At 38.6% G+C, this 17391-nt stretch overlaps 2 protein-coding genes across 2 annotated transcripts; one reads left to right on the plus strand and one right to left on the minus strand.

Moving 5' to 3' along the window:
* The first annotated feature begins 3439 nt into the window (after positions 1–3439).
* Positions 3440–11883, plus strand: LOC103946914 (probable serine/threonine protein kinase IREH1). The gene is made up of 17 exons (XM_009357737.3): positions 3440–4392; positions 4975–5039; positions 5158–5340; positions 5432–6808; positions 7156–7328; positions 7536–7773; positions 8207–8299; positions 8383–8523; positions 8617–8709; positions 9128–9332; positions 9733–9818; positions 9957–10042; positions 10564–10615; positions 10718–10774; positions 10883–11056; positions 11173–11250; positions 11471–11883. The coding sequence occupies exons 1-17, from the start codon at positions 3684–3686 to the stop codon at positions 11552–11554; spliced, it is 3894 nt and encodes a 1297-aa protein (XP_009356012.2). The 5' UTR covers positions 3440–3683; the 3' UTR covers positions 11555–11883.
* Positions 11884–13966: 2083 nt separating this feature from the next.
* On the minus strand, positions 13967–17102 carry LOC103946913 (probable inactive receptor kinase At1g48480). The gene is made up of 2 exons (XM_009357736.3): positions 15430–17102; positions 13967–14788 (listed from the first exon to the last, which is right to left on the minus strand). Exons 1-2 carry the CDS (start codon positions 16775–16777, stop codon positions 14169–14171), a joined length of 1968 nt encoding a protein of 655 aa, XP_009356011.2. The 5' UTR covers positions 16778–17102; the 3' UTR covers positions 13967–14168.
* Positions 17103–17391: the final 289 nt, after the last annotated feature.

Raw genomic sequence — 17391 nt, forward strand, 5'->3', positions numbered from 1 at the left:
TCACTTATGCTAGCACTTGTTTTTACTACTTTGTATGCTAGTTTTTAATTATTCGTACTTTTATATTACTTTTTATTAGCTTCCGCACGTGCACATGGCTACGTCACTTCCACGTGACGGCCAGCACGCCCTGATTTCGGTCGAGGTGTGTCACGTTATGTTATTCTTGTTTTAGTATTTACCATGGTATTGGTATAATGTGTTAACTTAACTTTGGTACGTACAATCTAATGGTATGTTATGACCCTCTAAAAAAAGAGAAATTTTCATATTAAAACTTTGTATTGAAAATTAATTATATCAAATTCTTAACAATTAATTATTGGGATAATGACTCAATCAAAAATTTCAGACTTATTTTCTTTCCAATAATTTAGGATTTTAGATCTCATCAGTTTCAATATAAATAACTCTTATTTTCAATTTTTTTTTGTTTTCTTTAAAATTTACTTAAAATGATGAGTTGGAAATTAAAACAAATGACATGGATAAAGACGGAAGCACCTTAATCAAAATACAAAGCGTTTTAATAAAAAGTTGAAAACCCACAAATGTTTAATTAATAAGATGTATAATTGGAGTGCTTTTACCTAATTTTGCCAAAATCAATAAGTATTTAAGCAATACATGCATGCTGTTATTGGAAATTTGAAAAAAAAAAAATAATGCTAGATAAATCAACTATTCACTAAATTTGCAAATTATATGATAGATTATTAATAAAAAATAAGTACGCTAAATTAACAATTATAAATAATTATAATCATCAACAACTACATAGTATAATTTTAAAAATTTCGTATAAATATTTTGTCTCCCTAATATTACTTTTGATAAAAACAAATACGTCTTTGTCTCTCAAAAATCGATTCCTTTCTTGTGGTCCTAAACATGACGAAGTGTGTGACGCACTTTGTAAATTAAATAATTTACTACTTATTATTCTATTGTCCAATGTGCACATGAAGGTGGGCATGAGAAAAAAATAATCCAAATGCTTATATTATTGTACATAAAATAGACTTGTGGAATGCATTTGTCCTTGTATAGCATTATAAAATGGGACGATACTATTTACACATTATTTTTATATTTTGTAAACTCTTTTAATTTTTGGTCGTTAATTTTAAATGAATTGAAGAATATTAAAAGATAAAAGCTAACACTAAAAGGTAAAAATAGAAGTGTGGATAACAATACCCCATAAAATATCCATTTGAGCATAGTACATGTAAGTGTAACCAACATTGTTGGTTTTTTGTGAAGATGAAATTCTCACCAACAACTCTTATTTTTTATTAAAAAAAAGTACACAATATAAAATTTATGCTCGGGTGTAAAAGTGTAGAATATCTGCTCTTTATCGGCACTAACAAGTCACTTAGTATAGGTAATAATTAAAAAAAAAAAGGGATTGAAGGTGCGCTATACAACTACAAGTGCATTTTCGCCAATCACACTCAATTGGTTGTAATATTTATTACCATATTTATTATTATCGGATGATTTTAAATTTTGAAATTTGTGTATAATACTATACAAATTTTGAACATAAATCTCAAAATTTTAACTCATCAAATAATAATAAACAAAATAGTTAGCAATTGAGCATTACCGAAGTAGTGAGCAAAAATATTCTCATACAGCCACAACGCAACTTGTGTCTAAGAATAATATAATTAGCTTATAAGACATTTGGCTCTCCCTTTTGCCTTTTGACCATCCAAAAGTTTGTGGACTTAATAACTTTTACATTTGAAAAAAAAAAAAAAGTTTCCAAATTAAAATAGTTGGTGGTCTTCCTCACTCGGGTTCTATGTTCTCTGGATTGAGATTTTTTCTGAATCACTGAGTCCGAAACAGATGGATGGGGAAATTCTGAACATTATTTAAATTTTGTGATTTCAATTAACATATTTTATTGACCTACTTCACACAAAATCAGCTATTGAACAGTCAATATCTCTTTCTTTCTCTTAAACAATCTGAATTTTCAAGTCCTTAGCTCCAGACACAAAAGACCTGAAGAGAATCTCAATTCATGTTCTCCCACCCTCTTCCTCCCTTAGAAGAGATTTTTCAATGTGACCAGAACACGAAATGATACGTGTTACTATACAAATGGTGTGATGTGTGTTAAAAAATTAATAACTTAAATAATAAAATTTCCCACTTATATAAAAACATCTAATATACTATCCGTATTCCGATCACAATGAAAAATATTTCCTCCCTTATAATCCAACGAAACTACTTTTAAATAAATAAGCAAATAGTTGGTAGTTTGGACCACGTCATGGCCCATGCAGCTCTATTCACCCGATCCGTAATGGAGGCATTACCAGAATCCAGATTAAAATTGGCAAATTTAACCCAACTCATTGTGGGACGGGCCTTGTGTTGGGCCTTATGATGTTAAATGGGCTCAAATGTTAAGCAACTTGCAGGCAAGACGAGCCCAACTAGTGCGACTGCTTCAATGGGTCAATGTTTACCTTACGGATCACTGCCCTATCACTTCTTCTGGGCAAGCTTGAGGTATCAGTCGTCCCTTCTACTCCTCGCTCGTAAATTATACCAATTCATAATATCAACTTGGAACAAAACAACCCTTTGATAATGAGGTATAGCGGACAATTAATACTATGATCTAGTGATATTCATATTCACTCGTAAGTAAAAAAATTTTACATTCGATTCTCGTCAAAAGCACCAAAGACGAATTTGAACCACATTATTCATAACTTATTGTGAGGCTAAGCACACATTCATTGTGTGATTAAGCCTATAACTTCCTTTTAATGTAAACAATATCGTTTGTTAAAAAAATATATATGGTACAACGGTATTTATCTAAAATTATAAGTAAAACATTTTAAGTTTGAATCTCATAATCGACGGGTGAATTAATTCATTATACTCATATAAAAATATATTTTCTTCATGTGGTTTGACTTTCACCCTACTTATTTTTTTCCCTTCCCTTCCAATTTAAGTTTTAATGCATGTGACCTTTTATAAGTTTTTTACTCTTATAAAAAAAAATACAAAACATGGTAACATAACATTCCCTCTAAAAAAAGAAATTTAAAAAGGTCCATTCACAAAATTCCTAGAAAGTCTTAAAACGTTATATTTCATTTATGTTTTCTTTTGTTTTTAACTCAAGCATTAGTCTGGTGAAAACTAATTTAAAGTATAAGAAGAGATTTGATTTTTTTAAATTTTACATGAGCGATAATGAACTGAAATTTAAATTTAAAATCTCAACTGCAAAGATAAATATTTCATGTAACGTTACAAAAGCGGTTCATTCAAAACTCAAACGTATACAGGTACAAAATTAGAAATATAGATTTCAAACGTAGAAAACTGTTTTAATAAAGTTCGAAATCGAGATTTGGGAAAAATGATTTAGACGAGGAGACCGCTATATCCACGCCTTTGGACTCGAAGACTCACATTCTTCTCTCTTTCTTCCGCAACCCTCTTGTTTCTCTCTCTACATTCAAACCATCGACACATCCATTTCCCGAACTTCCAACCAACTCCACCCTCTCTCTCTCTCTCTCTCTCTCTCTCTCTCTCTCTCTCTCTCTCTCTCTGTCTGTGGAAAGCAGCCCTATGCTTCCACGCTAGGGTTGCTTCGATTTCGGAAGCCGTAGAAAAATATCTACACAGTAATGGTGTTCAAGGCCAGGTTCTTCTCCTCCAAGAAGTCCGACTCCTCCAACAGCCCCGATGGCTCCAATAATAGTCCGCGATCTCTGGGTTCCAACTCCCCTATCCGATCCGATAAGAAGAAGCCCAAATCCGCGTCCAAAGACGACTCGCCGGGCCCGAGTACCAGTTCTGGCGGCGGCGGCGGCTTCAGTCGGCGGAGTCTAGTCAAAGACTTGTCAAAGAAGAAGGATGTGAAGGGGAAAGAGAGTCCAACTCAGCTGAAGACGCCGGCGAAGTCCGCGAGCTTGACTGGTGCGACTCCCAAGAAGTCGTCCGCGTCCACAACGGGGGCGGCGGAGTCTGCGGCGTCGGTTTCTCCCATTCTGGCGTCATCGCTGGGGTTGAATAGGATAAAGACGAGATCGGGGCCGTTACCGCAGGAGAGCTTTTTCGGGTTTAGGGGTGACAAAGGGTCCGCGCTGGGCTCGAGTAATTTGTCTAGGCCGGGCGTGGGCGGCGATCGTTTAGGGTCGGGCGGTGGGGGGAAGAAGAAGGATGCTGCGAGTCAGACTAGGATTGGGTTCAATGAAAATGTGGTAAGTGGGAATTGGGGTGATAATGGCAGCAATTCTGATGCTGCCTCAACTGGTAGTTTGCCTTCGAGAGACCAGAGCCCGAACGTGGTGGCGCCATCGCGGTTACACAACGGGGAATCGTCGGCAGAAGCTGGTACAATTTTGAGCAATTATGCAATGCAGGATTTTTTTTTTTTTTTTTTTTAAGTTGTGCTAGTTTAGTTTATGCTGTAAGTACTGGGTTATGGTTAAAGATTTAGCCTTTAGGTCGTGTTTTGAGCTTAGAACTTAGGAGTCACTTGGTTCTGAAATCACTCCAGTAGGTTGTAGGCATTACCGTAAAAGTGACTAGGACTCTAACTAAAACTATTAATTGTTTTTACATTTGTAAAAGGCATCGATTTCGAATAATCTGTAGAGCATTGAAAGCTTTATCTTTTGATGAGTGTGCAATGGTATGATGGGTGGACGTGGCTCTGGTTGACGTGGGTTTCCCTGTCCGCTACATGAATCTAGCTTAATGGTAGTACTCCACCCATCACTAGGTGTATGTTTAGGAAAACATGGACGACAAGTGTGGTTGTGCGTGGTGACTTAATCAAGCTTCATGAGTTGATACTAGAACGCCTTTGCTCTTTTATGCAAATTATTTGTACATTTTCATTTTTCTATATGAGTGCGATGCCTGTTGTGTTTCCCCTCTAATGGCTTTTGATACCTCCATCATCCTTAACAGGGAGAAACATATCATCTTGGGGTCACTCTGGAGGCTTAAGAAGTTCGGATGTACGTACACCAGAGGTGCGGGTACAATTATTTTATTTTTTGTCTCGGCATATTTATTTCTTATTTCTGACGGTTTCCCTATTCTATTATTTCTTGTCATAATGTGTTTGCGATTGATATTTTTCCTTAATAGACTGCATATGATTGTGAAAATCCTAAGGAGTCCGAGTCTCCTCGTTTTCAAGCCATACTCCGCTTAACAAGTGCACCAAGAAAGAGGTTTCCTGCTGATATAAAAAGTTTTTCCCATGAACTGAATTCAAAAGGTGTAAGACCTTTCCCATTTTGGAAGCCTCGAGGCTTGAACAACCTGGAGGTACGTATGTCTTCCTTTTATATCACATTTTTTAGTAGATAAATTTGAACTAGGAAATTTTACCTGCTTGGAATATGCTTCTGATATGCAGGAAATCTTGGTTGCGATTAGGGCAAAGTTTGACAAAGCAAAGGAAGAAGTGAACTCTGATCTGGCTATATTTGCGGCAGATTTAGTTGGAATTCTTGAAAAAGATGCAGATAATCATCCAGAGTGGCAGGAAACTCTTGAGGATTTGCTGGTTTTGGCTCGAAGTTGTGCAATGACATCATCTGGAGAGTTTTGGCTTCAGTGTGAGGGCATAGTTCAGGAATTGGATGATAGACGTCAAGAACTTCCCCCGGGGGTGCTGAAGCAGCTTCACACTCGAATGCTTTTCATACTCACAAGGTGTACTAGGTTGCTGCAATTCCATAAGGAAACTGGATTGGCTGAGGATGAACAAGTTTTCCAGCTTCGTCAATCAAGAGTTCTGCGTTCCTCTGATAAAAGAATTCCTCCAAGTTTGGCAAAGGATCCAAAGAGTTTAAGCGCTGCAAAAGCCTCTAAAGCAGCTTCAGCTAGGAAATTTTACAGTCAGGAGCAACATGGCTCGGAATGGAAGAGAGACCATGTTATACAACGGGGAAATTTGTTCGCACCTCCTGTTGATCAACCCTCTAAGAATTTGGAGTCTCCTGCTGGTAGGGACCGGATGACATCATGGAAGAAATTCCCATCTCCGGTTGCAAAAAGCATGAAAGAAGCTACTGAATTTAAGGAGCAGAGTGATTCTAAGGTTGAACATTTGAAAGGTTCAGACAACAAGAGAGGGACTTCTGACATCGATCCTACTTCTGTTAAGCCTCCTGAGCCCTCTGGCAAGGGTTCTCATGAACGTTCTTCCAAGCACCAGCACAAACCTTCTTGGGGTTGGGGAAATCAACAAAATGTATCTGACGATAGTTCTATAATATGTCGCATCTGTGAGGAGGAGGTTCCAACTGCAAATGTGGAAGACCATTCAAGAATTTGTGCAATTGCTGATCGATGTGATAAGAAAGGTATAAGTGTGAATGAACGTCTTGTCATAATTTCTGAGACCCTTGAAAAACTGATGGAGTCCTTTGCTCAAAAGGATATCCAGCATGGTGTAGGAAGTCCAGACATTGCAAAAGCATCTAGTTCAAGCATGACAGAAGAATCAGAGGTTCTATCTCCAAAACTTAGTGACTGGTCTCACAGAGGCTCAGAGGACATGCTTGATTGTTTTCCTGAAGCTGATAATTCATCTTTTATGGATGACCTGAAAGGGCTACCTTCCATGTCATGTAGAACTCGTTTTGGTCCAAAGTCTGATCAAGGAATGACAACATCATCTGCAGGCAGCATGACTCCTAGGTCTCCCTTATTGACCCCAAGTGGCAGTCAGATTGACTTGCTCCTCGCAGGCAAGGCTTCTTTCTCTGAGCAAGACGATATACCTCAGGTATCTTATAAATCTGTTTGATTTTACAAATACTTCTTTGCTCTGGGAGTTGCCCAGGCACATGCTTGTGATGCTTGGGATGCAATTGTACTGCCTTTGAATATCAATTTACAACATGAACTATAATCTTTGTCAGATTCAAAATGCAATGGAAAGACTTTGCTGTCCTTTCCAAGTCCTTAAGTTTTCTTATTAAATGAAAATTATCACCTCAAGTACTGTGCACCCCCTCCAGATTATGAGTGTGTGCATTTTGCTGGCCTTGGTGCTGTGCTTAGTGGTACTGAACTTTGTATCAAAATTTTATTTTTCATGCTATCAAAGCTAACTCCATTTGAATGATACAGATGAATGAACTTTCTGATATTGCTCGGTGCGTGGCAAATACACCTTTGGATGATGATCACTCTATGCCGTATCTACTGACTTGTCTTGAAGACTTGAGAGTTGTTATAGACCGCAGAAAGTTTGATGCACTTACCGTGGAAACATTTGGGGCACGCATTGAGAAGCTGATTCGGTGGGTACTTGCTGCTATTTTTCTTGGCTTTTACAAGCTTGAAGCCTTCAACTAAAGTGTTCATTAATATACCTTGAATTATGGTATCTACATTTCTCTTGAAATGTATTAGTAAACAATTCATTGAGTAATCAGCAAAACTACGTGTGACCTTCTCAGTTCCCTTTTTAAGTTCCATTTTACAATATCCTAATGTTGATTTTCTAGGGAGAAGTATTTGCAGCTTTGTGAGTTAGTGGATGATGAGAAGGTTGATTTAGCAACTACCGTAATTGATGAAGAAGCTCCTTTAGAAGATGACGTGGTTCGTACAAGCCCTATACCTTTTTCCAAGGACCGAACATCTATAGATGATTTTGAAATTATCAAACCAATAAGTCGTGGGGCATTTGGACGAGTTTTCTTAGCTAAAAAGAGAACAACAGGGGATCTTTTTGCAATTAAGGTACCACATAATTAGACATGTAATTTCTTGCTGACTGTATTGCTCCATGTCACCCTTAGTTGTTTAAGCTTACTGTTGTCTTTGATATACTTTTCTGTACATTACTGAGTTGTTTTTTTGGGTGATTTATTCATGTTATAGCCGGTCTTCTGTGTGCTTTTATTTATTGAGATAGCTTCTTCATCTCTATCTTTATTTTTATTTTTAATTTGACCCTGTGGAAGCTTTTGGCATAATCAATTTAATGGTTTTTAAGTACCATAATTGATGAAAATGATGCTACTTTGGATGACATCTAGCCTGTCTAGTCTATAAATTTAGTGTTTCCATCTCCACAAACACCCCGAAAACAAAGAAAATAATGTTTTGGTTTTGTCCTGTTGTTGAGCATGAAGAGGATTTGCTCATTCTTATTTTGTATCATTTGTAACAGGTTCTTAAAAAGGCTGATATGATCCGGAAGAATGCTGTTGAAAGTATATTAGCAGAACGTGACATCTTGATTTCAGTCCGCAATCCTTTTGTGGTGAGCAGGTGTTCTAGTAAAGCGTTTTACCTTGCCTTGAGAAACATTTAGTTTCATTCTAACACAAATTTGAATTGTATCAGGTTCGCTTCTTCTATTCTTTTACTTGTCGTGAAAATTTGTATCTTGTGATGGAGTATTTGAATGGAGGAGATCTATACTCATTGTTGAGGAATTTAGGCTGCTTGGACGAGGAGGTTGCTCGTATATATATGGCAGAAGTGGTATGGGCTTGCAACTTGTTCAGAACTATTTTGCTGCATACTTTTTGCTAGTTTATAATCTGAGGTCCTGTTTATCTATATTTGATTTTGCAGGTGCTTGCTTTAGAATATTTACATTCACTTCGTGTGGTTCATCGTGATTTGAAACCTGACAATTTGTTAATTGCTCATGACGGCCATGTTAAGGTACATACATACTTATTTATCTTTATTAGTTTTGTTGCGTTTCAGTGTCAGTATAATAGTGGTTTTTTTATCGTTGAGTTTTTCAGTTGCTGGATAGTGAAATTTGAAAATCCATCTCTACTAGAGGTCGTGATGGTAACTTGGTTTAGCTTTAGTTGGGTGCTTATTTTTGTTCAAGATAAATGAAACACTTTGAATAAATTTCAATTATTTCACATTATATTATAGAGCACTAGCACTCACGTAGGCACATCCGAAGATTGCTCTCAATCTATTTCTTTCTTAAATAAAAATTTCAGTAGTTTGTGCCTTGTGGGTTGGAAAGAATTCATTTTTGTGTAGCAGTTAATTGGGAGTTATATATGGTTGTCACTTCTTTCACCACCCAATTTTAACCTTTTGTGTTTCATCTGAGCAGTTGACAGACTTTGGGCTTTCGAAGGTTGGTCTCATCAACAGCACGGATGATTTATCTGGTCCAGCAGTTAGTAGCACATCCCTTCCAGGGGAAGATGAACCCGAATCATCTCTCTCCGAGCATCAACAAGAAAGCCGAAAGAAACGTTCTGCTGTCGGTACACCTGACTATTTGGCACCAGAAATACTTTTGGGAACAGGACATGGTTCGTATAGTCTTTTCTAAGTTTAAGGTGCTATTATTTCCTTTATTTTGTTTTAAAACTCTCCAACCTTAGGTTAAGCTTCAACATCAAGAAAGAAATACTAATTATTCAGTAATGTTCAACTATGGGCTAAAATGGTTTAATCATTATTCATTGGTACTGTTTAGTCTTTCATGGAAGCTGAAACAATGTTTAAGGGCAACCAACCATAATGCTCTTGTTTTCCCTGATTTTCCCCACACATCTAGCTGTTCTCTTATTTGGTTGATCATTATTTAAGTATTTAAGGGCGCAACCATTGTGCTCTCGTGTTTTTGCCAAATAGCTTTCTGTTCTGTTTATTGGTTGATCAGTTAACCGTTGTAAGATTAACAACTTGCTGCTGTTTTATGGTCCACAGGTGCAACTGCAGATTGGTGGTCTGTTGGTGTCATTTTATTTGAATTGATTGTTGGAATTCCACCCTTCAATGCGGAGCACCCTCAGGTTAATACGTTGCCTCTAAAATATGTTATACTACATAGGCTTGGTGTTTACTCTGTTTACAACAAAAATTGTTTGTGATTTCATAGTTTGTTTGAGTTCTAAATTGCTTCTTTTAACATTTTCTTCTTTTGCTTGTAGACTATATTTGATAATATTCTCAACCGTAATATACCTTGGCCTGGGGTTGGTGAGATGAGTCCTGAAGCGCGGGATCTTATTGATCAGTAAGTGAAGCATTAGCGATCTTTTAATGCAACATTATTGCTTTCAAAGATATATTTTGTCATCACTTTGCTGAGGTGGAAATATTTGTTTCTGTTGAAGTTAGAATCTCCATGAAGTTGACCATTAGTCAGTTTGTGTGGAGATCAAGGGATGTATCGGACTAGAATTAAAACCTGTCAATTAGCCAATTGGTTGCTCTGTTTTGGTCTAGTTTTGAGATACTCATGTTAATATTCTTAAATTTCTCCGTACTTTTACTTCAAGTTATGAACCCATCACTTATGGTTTCAGTTAGCAGAAACTCTGTTCTCATTTTGCAAAGAAGCCTAAATGTAGAATACCAATTTGTATCAAATTTGTTAAATTGTTCTATGAATCTGTAAAACTGATCTTAGATTTTGACTGAATTTGTGTTCCTGTTTAAGATTCAGTATGTTCAAACATGTATATATGCTGATGTCGAGTGATAGTATGTAGTTGTGATGTTTGTTTAGTTGATGCTGATACAAATAGTTTCTAGGTTATTGACAGAAGATCCTAATCAAAGACTTGGAGCTCGAGGAGCATCAGAGGTATTTGTTAGTTTACTTTCTTATTCTTTTTCATTATTTTTTAGGGCGTGATCTTTCAAACTTCTTCAATAAACTTAATAGAATTGCAACTTTGTGATACAGGTGAAGCAGCATCCATTCTTTAAAGATATCAACTGGGACACACTTGCCAGGCAAAAGGTGCGTTGCAACATATTCATAAATCATAAACATGTAGATACAGATTTTCATCTTCGGTTAGGTTGGCACCACCGCACCACTCCCTTACGACTTTTCCATTTCTTGCAGGCTGCGTTTGTTCCCTCTTCAGAGAGTGCACTGGATACCAGTTACTTCACCAGTCGTTACTCATGGAATCCTTCAGATGAACATGTATATCAACCTAGTGACATGGATGATTCCAGTGATTCTGATAGCTTAAGTGGCAGCAGCAGTTGCTTGAGCAACCGTCATGAGGAAGTGGTACATTAGTTCAAGAAACAAGCGCTTTTAGCTACTGATGCGAATATATTTTGTATTTGCCTTATTTCCATATAATTTGCAGCACTGACATGATCTTGGGCAACGTTCATTGACAGGGTGATGAATGTGGGGGTCTGACAGAGTTCGAGTCTGGCTCTTCCATCAATTACTCTTTCAGCAATTTCTCATTTAAGGTATTTCTTAACTTACAAGGCTGTCGTTTCTTTTATTATCTCTAAAATGACCACTCAGGGTGCGTATACTGTAATTGGTCGTGAGTTTGCCTTCATGAATATCGAGTTGGATGCCATGTTCGATAGATTTCCACTGTGAATGTTGTTGGGCCGTATTTCAATATAATTTTCGCCTTTTCCTAATATATGATCTTACTATTTTCTTATGATTGTGGTCCAGAATCTCTCCCAGCTTGCATCAATCAACTATGATCTGCTTTCAAAGGGTTTTAAGGATGATCCGTCACTGAATCCCAGCACGTAGCAAGTTGCTCCCGGTCGTCAAAAGCCGGGATTAGGGTTCTAGCACTAAAATGATTTGGGCTTGTTTTTTGGGGCCTAAACACCTCATCGGTGTTTGTATACCCTGTACATATGATCTCCGATCAGTTTTTTTCTTTTTCTTTTACAGTATGTGCAGTTGAGCAATTTGAGTGATGAATTTGCACCTGCCGAAACTGGTTCGGAATGTGCTCTTTGCTGTTATAGGTAACTTCTCCGCCGCAGGGGCGGCAATTTTACGGTCGAGTAGTCTTTTGTATCTAAGGAATTTGATGTATCCCAATTCATATCCCCTGCGCTGGTTGAGCTTGAGTATTTTTGTCACCAGTCTGTTGGTTTTCGCCATGGCAATGTGAAAACACATCCCTTTCTGTTCCAAATTGCCTTGTATCTTGTTTTACTCAATTTTTTGACCTAATGTTTGATCGTTGTATAAAATCTTTGGAACTCGTGTTTCGAAAATCTTTCTTGCTTCACACGCTGCATATACGATGGATGTTTCCGAGTTATAACTCGTGCAATGCAGCATAAAACTTTCCAAAACTAATTCAAAATCGTTACTCTTCGTGATTTACCACTTTTTTGTGCCCTGTATGTAATTTTTATGAAACTTGGATGTGGGTGTTTGAAGGTTATCCAGAAAATTTAGTCAAATTGACCACCTATCTTATATCTAACTAGCTCCTTAGCACTCGCTCACGTGTGTGCCATGTCAATTAGTAGCATGTGTCATTTAAGTTATATTTGTATTTTGAATTTAACTATTATGTGAACTGAAGCGAATCAAACATATCTCATATCCGTTCATAGTGCAAGATTCAAAACCAAATAGGTGAATAGGTGTTTCCGTAAAAGAGCTGTCTTGAAGGTCTTATTGATAACTATTACTACGTGGATGCAAATTTCTTAAGACAAAACATCAAAAATGTGTATTAACTTATTACACATAGGTTATTAATTGTCAAAATTGGGAATAAAGTTTTGTTATACAGACAAACACCCAAAACTTTGGTGTCCTTTCTGGTCCAGAAGTTACTGTTACGATTTTTCATTTTTTATTTATTTTCTTTTAAAATACGAGGATGGGACAGCACAACCCCGGGACAAAAATATCCCATACCGAAAAAACCAAAATTTTGTTGTCTTTTTTTTTTTTTTGTTTTTTTGTTTTTTTGTTAACAAGTGATATTAGCTGTATCAAAAGGAATTAGAACGGGCGTAGCCTCATAATGTGATAGTAATAATATAGTTCAAATTCACCTTTTGCGATAATTGAACCTAACAACTTTCACTTACAAGTGACATTTTAACAAACGATATTAGTTACATCAAGAGGAATTAGGGCGGGCTTAGACCTGGTTTGGTACTGAGGTGATTCTGAAAAAAAGTTGGGAGCTGTTTTTGTGTTTGGTAAACATTCAGCTTCAGCTTTTTTTCACAGTTTTGGGTGAAAAAAAAGCCAAAAACAAGAAGCTGCAAAACCTAGCTTTGAAAAATCGGCTTTTTTTCACATCTGTTTTACATAAAAGTTTACCAAACACTATAATTCTTTTTTTTTTTTTTTCAAAAGCACTTTTACAAAAAAGTTTACCAAACACTCTGCTGCTTTATTTCACAGCCGCTTATTCTCACAGCACAGCAGAATCAATTTTTTTTCAAAGCACAGCAATACCAAACCAGCCCTTAGTCTTATAACGTGCTAACAATAATATAGTTCAAATTCACCTTCTACGAGAATCGAACCTAACACCTTTCACTTACTAATGATAAATAATACTATCAGATCGTAGTACTAAATGTCACAGCCAACAAAATTAAGCATATTTTTTAAATAAGTTCTGTTATAGTTTGCTTTGGATGCCAACTCCCAACAAAATTAACCATACCGAGGACCACTGCATCACTGTCTGCTCTCTTTTTACACTTCTTTGTCCCTTCACGGACCCTCCACTTCAACAGCAATAGTTTGGTCCACCACCAAGCTTTCAATCGTTACTACAAAACCTCAATAGGAACCGAACGTGACTGTAATGCTATCTCACGTCATTTACGCATTGTTATAAAGCTTTCTTCATCCTCATCTTCGTCAACAACCATCAAGTTACTTTCTCTCTTTCCCGAATTCAAATTTGTTATATCATCCCACACGAGCGGGGAATTCTTGCAAAATCAGATCACGTGATCAAAGAGATACTAAAATATCCTCGGTCGTATGGTAGAATTTCAACAAATGAGAAACAGGAATTGGAAAATGACCAACGCAGGTTTGCTTAATTTCACAAAACTTTGACCAAACTATGGATAGACATGAAGCAACCAACACATCTTAATTTCGAGTAGCTAAAGAGTCGTAATAATAACAACAAATAAAGGAATAAAGGCAAAGGCAAAGGCAAAGGCAAAAGCGGAAGTGATAATTACAGAAAAGAAAACCATCATCCAACAACAACAAATGGAACAGATCTCCACCCCAAAAGGGCAGTTAGAAAAACTAGAGCAATGGGGAACAAAAGGGTGAATAAAAATTACAGCAAGGAATTTCCCTGCAAATCCATGAGGGAAGATGGTCGAGGTGCCGTTGCCCTGAGCAACCCAACTCATCGAGAAGACACATCGTCTAAATCATGGACAACCTCGGGCTGCTCATCTTGCAAGCTAGAACGACGTAGCTCCTCAATGCGCCTTGTCACTTCGGAGATTGAAGGGCGTTTGTCAGGGTACTGGGCTGAACAATCTATCGCAAGTTGCAAGAGCTGAACCATCTCCTCCTCGACATTCTGGTACCTGAGGAGCTCAAGATCGAAAACCTCTGAAGTCCACTCCTCTTTGACTATGGACTGAACCCATCTTGGGAGGTCAACTCCTTCCTCATTCAAGAGGGCATGCGTTGGGGGCTTCCCGGTGAGTAGCTCCAGGAGCAACACCCCAAAGCTATAAACATCGGCCTTTTGGGATACCTTGCGAGGATCAGTAACCTCCGGTGCCCGGTAGCCAGCAACACGGTTGGGAGTGGATGAGGGGCCAACAAGGTGCGCTAGGCCAAAATCAGAAACCCGAGCTTCATAGGACTTTGTGAGCAGGATGTTGGAAGACTTTATGTTTCCATGGGAGACAGTATGACCTTGAGAGTGTAGGTATTCAATTCCACGGGCAGCTCCAAGGGCAATGCCGGACCTGATTTCCCAATTCAATGGAGTCCTACCTGCTCCTTTGTTTCCTGTAGATTAAAGATAGAACACAAGATGGCAGTAAAGATAAAGCTCATCTATATTATTCTACCATTGAAAGCACGCATTGCCTCGACATTGCTGAAAAGATGGAAGTTTAAAACTTATTGATGTGACACTTTGAAGAAAACTCAAATGGGAATACTGAACCAAAGATCCATGAAACGGATTTGAAATCATCGCAAACTCCAGATAATTGTTGCATATATATATATATATAAGAATATACAGACAGCATAACTGTTAAATCAGGCAAAACAAAGTACCAACACAACTGAAATAAGCAGCATTGTATAAAACTCGGATGTATCAATGCTAACAGCGGAAACAAGCACACAAAAATAAGTAACACGGTGTTTGTGGAGACGCAAAATTTTGTACACCAAATCCTCAAACACAACTCAAAGAAACCAATAACTTCTAATCATCCAGATCAAAAATCGGAAAAGAAAGGGCGAAAAGATTGAAGCAAACATCCCGAACTAGAGAAACTGATGATGTATCAGAAAAAAAATCATATCCATCATCGTCAAATTTCCAGCACAGAAATAAAGTAACAACAATCGAACCGAAAAGGCAGAGCAATGTGTGAACAAAAAAAGCAAGCAATCAAATAGCAAGAAACACTGACCATGCAAAAGTGCAGATAAGCTTCCCATAGGCATGTAATCATAGACAAGAAGCTTCTCATCTCTGCTGAAATAATATGCCCTCAGAGGCACCAAATTCTCATGATCCTTCGCTCCCACAGCCTCAATCTTTTCTTTAAACTCGCTCTCCGAAATCGTCACGTCCTTCAGCCTCTTCACAGCCACCACAGTCCCAGCCTCCAGAACCGCTTTGTACGCTGTCCCGAAAGTCCCCTTCCCCAAAACCTCCGCCGAAGCTCTCAACAGGTCCTCCAGATCAAACACCCTCGCCGCATTGCCAAAAAACGCCAGCTTTTTAGCACCACTAGCGCCACCGGCTTCACTTTTGCCATTCCCCACCATCGCCGCGGAGGCAGCATCCGCCACCGAATGCCCATTTCCATATCCTCCATTCTCAGCCTCCGCAGGCAGCTTCTCGCCAGGAATCTCGACTTCCCGGTGCTTCACGGTGGCAATGGCGACGGAGCTCGTCTTCTTGCTCTTCTTCTTTCGGCAGAAAAGGATCAAAAGCATAACAATCACGAGAAAAGCCAGCACAGATCCGATCACAATACCGGCAATAGCACCACCGGAAAGCTTTCTCTTTTTGTGGTGGTCATTGATGTTTATATCTCCTCCTATGGCAGGCTTGGCAGCTTCGCCACCGTCTCCAGGACAAGCAGCAAGGGGACGCCCGCATAGAGAATTACCCTGAAACGAGCTCGAAGAGTAAGACTGCAACTGTTTTGGAACAGACCCGTTTAGCAAATTGTTGGATACATTGAACTGGTCGAGATTGGGCAGCTTCAGCTCCGGAATCGTCCCCGAAAGCTTGTTGCTTTCGAGATACAAAGTCCTGAGCCTGGTGAGATTGTTGAAACCCAGAGAGATCACACCGGAAAAATTGTTGGAGGCCAAGTTCAGCCGGACCAAGTCGTGCAGACTGAACACAAACTCCGGGATTTCGCCGGAGAAAAGATTGCCCTGCAAGTAAAGGTTACGAAGAGTAACGCAGGCAGAGAGATCTGAAGGCAGAGGACCTCTTAAAGCGTTGAGACGGAGACTGAGAGTGCGGAGACTAGTCAGATTTCCGAAAATGCCACTGGGGATTATGCCGGAGAGAGCCACGCCGGGAAGACGAAGCACCGTGACGCGGTTGTTCTCACAGTTGACGCCTGCCCACGAACATGGGCTGGTCTGGCTCACATCCCAGAGCAGAGTTCGGCCGCCGACGGCGGAGCGCAGGGCTAGCAGAGCGGCGCGGTCAGAAGCCAGATCTGGTCTTGCAATGGGGAGCAAAACCAGCAGGGAGAAGAGGAAAAGGGACAGCCTTTGGCTTGGCGAATGCATTTTGGTGGAAACCCAGATGGTGTTTTTGGTGAATTGGATAGGGGGTGTGGCTTTCTGGGGTTTCAAAGTTCATACATTGTTTTGGTTTATGGGTCTCAGAGGAGGGGAGAGAGAGGGGAGAGAGAGAGGAGAGAGTGCTATGGGAGCTGCATTTCCTCTTTTCTTTTTGGCCCTTTTTGTTAGCCTTCTGGTTTCCCTTGAGGAGAGAGAAAGAAGAGAGAGAGAGAGATAGTACAGGCTGTGAGGTAGATACTAAAATATGGAAAGAAAAAAGTAAAGCAGAGAGAGCAAGAAACCCTAGCTGTATGCAGTGACGGTGAGGAAGAGGGAGGAGTGGGGAAAACTTTTATTTTCCCAGTTACCAACTTTTTAATATATAAATCTTACCATTAATATAATTACACGTGATGAATCACCTTACGTGATAACACTTCAAAATCTCTCGGGAAGAATGGAAAACTGGCGGGTGGTAGTCAACTGTCATTTACTATTTAACCTTTCCTTTTTTGTCTTTTTCTTCTTCTTTTTTCCTTTTTTTTACTGAATAATTTTTTAATATTTTTCTTTGTCTTTTTTTTAATGTGTGACAGTTAGATAGGTTTGTTTGTTTTCTG

Source organism: the organism of the source record quoted next, unplaced genomic scaffold (assembly GCF_019419815.1).
Source record: "Pyrus x bretschneideri cultivar Hongxiangsu unplaced genomic scaffold, Pyrus_bretschneideri_v1 Contig3, whole genome shotgun sequence".
Lineage (NCBI taxonomy): Eukaryota > Viridiplantae > Streptophyta > Magnoliopsida > Rosales > Rosaceae > Pyrus > Pyrus x bretschneideri.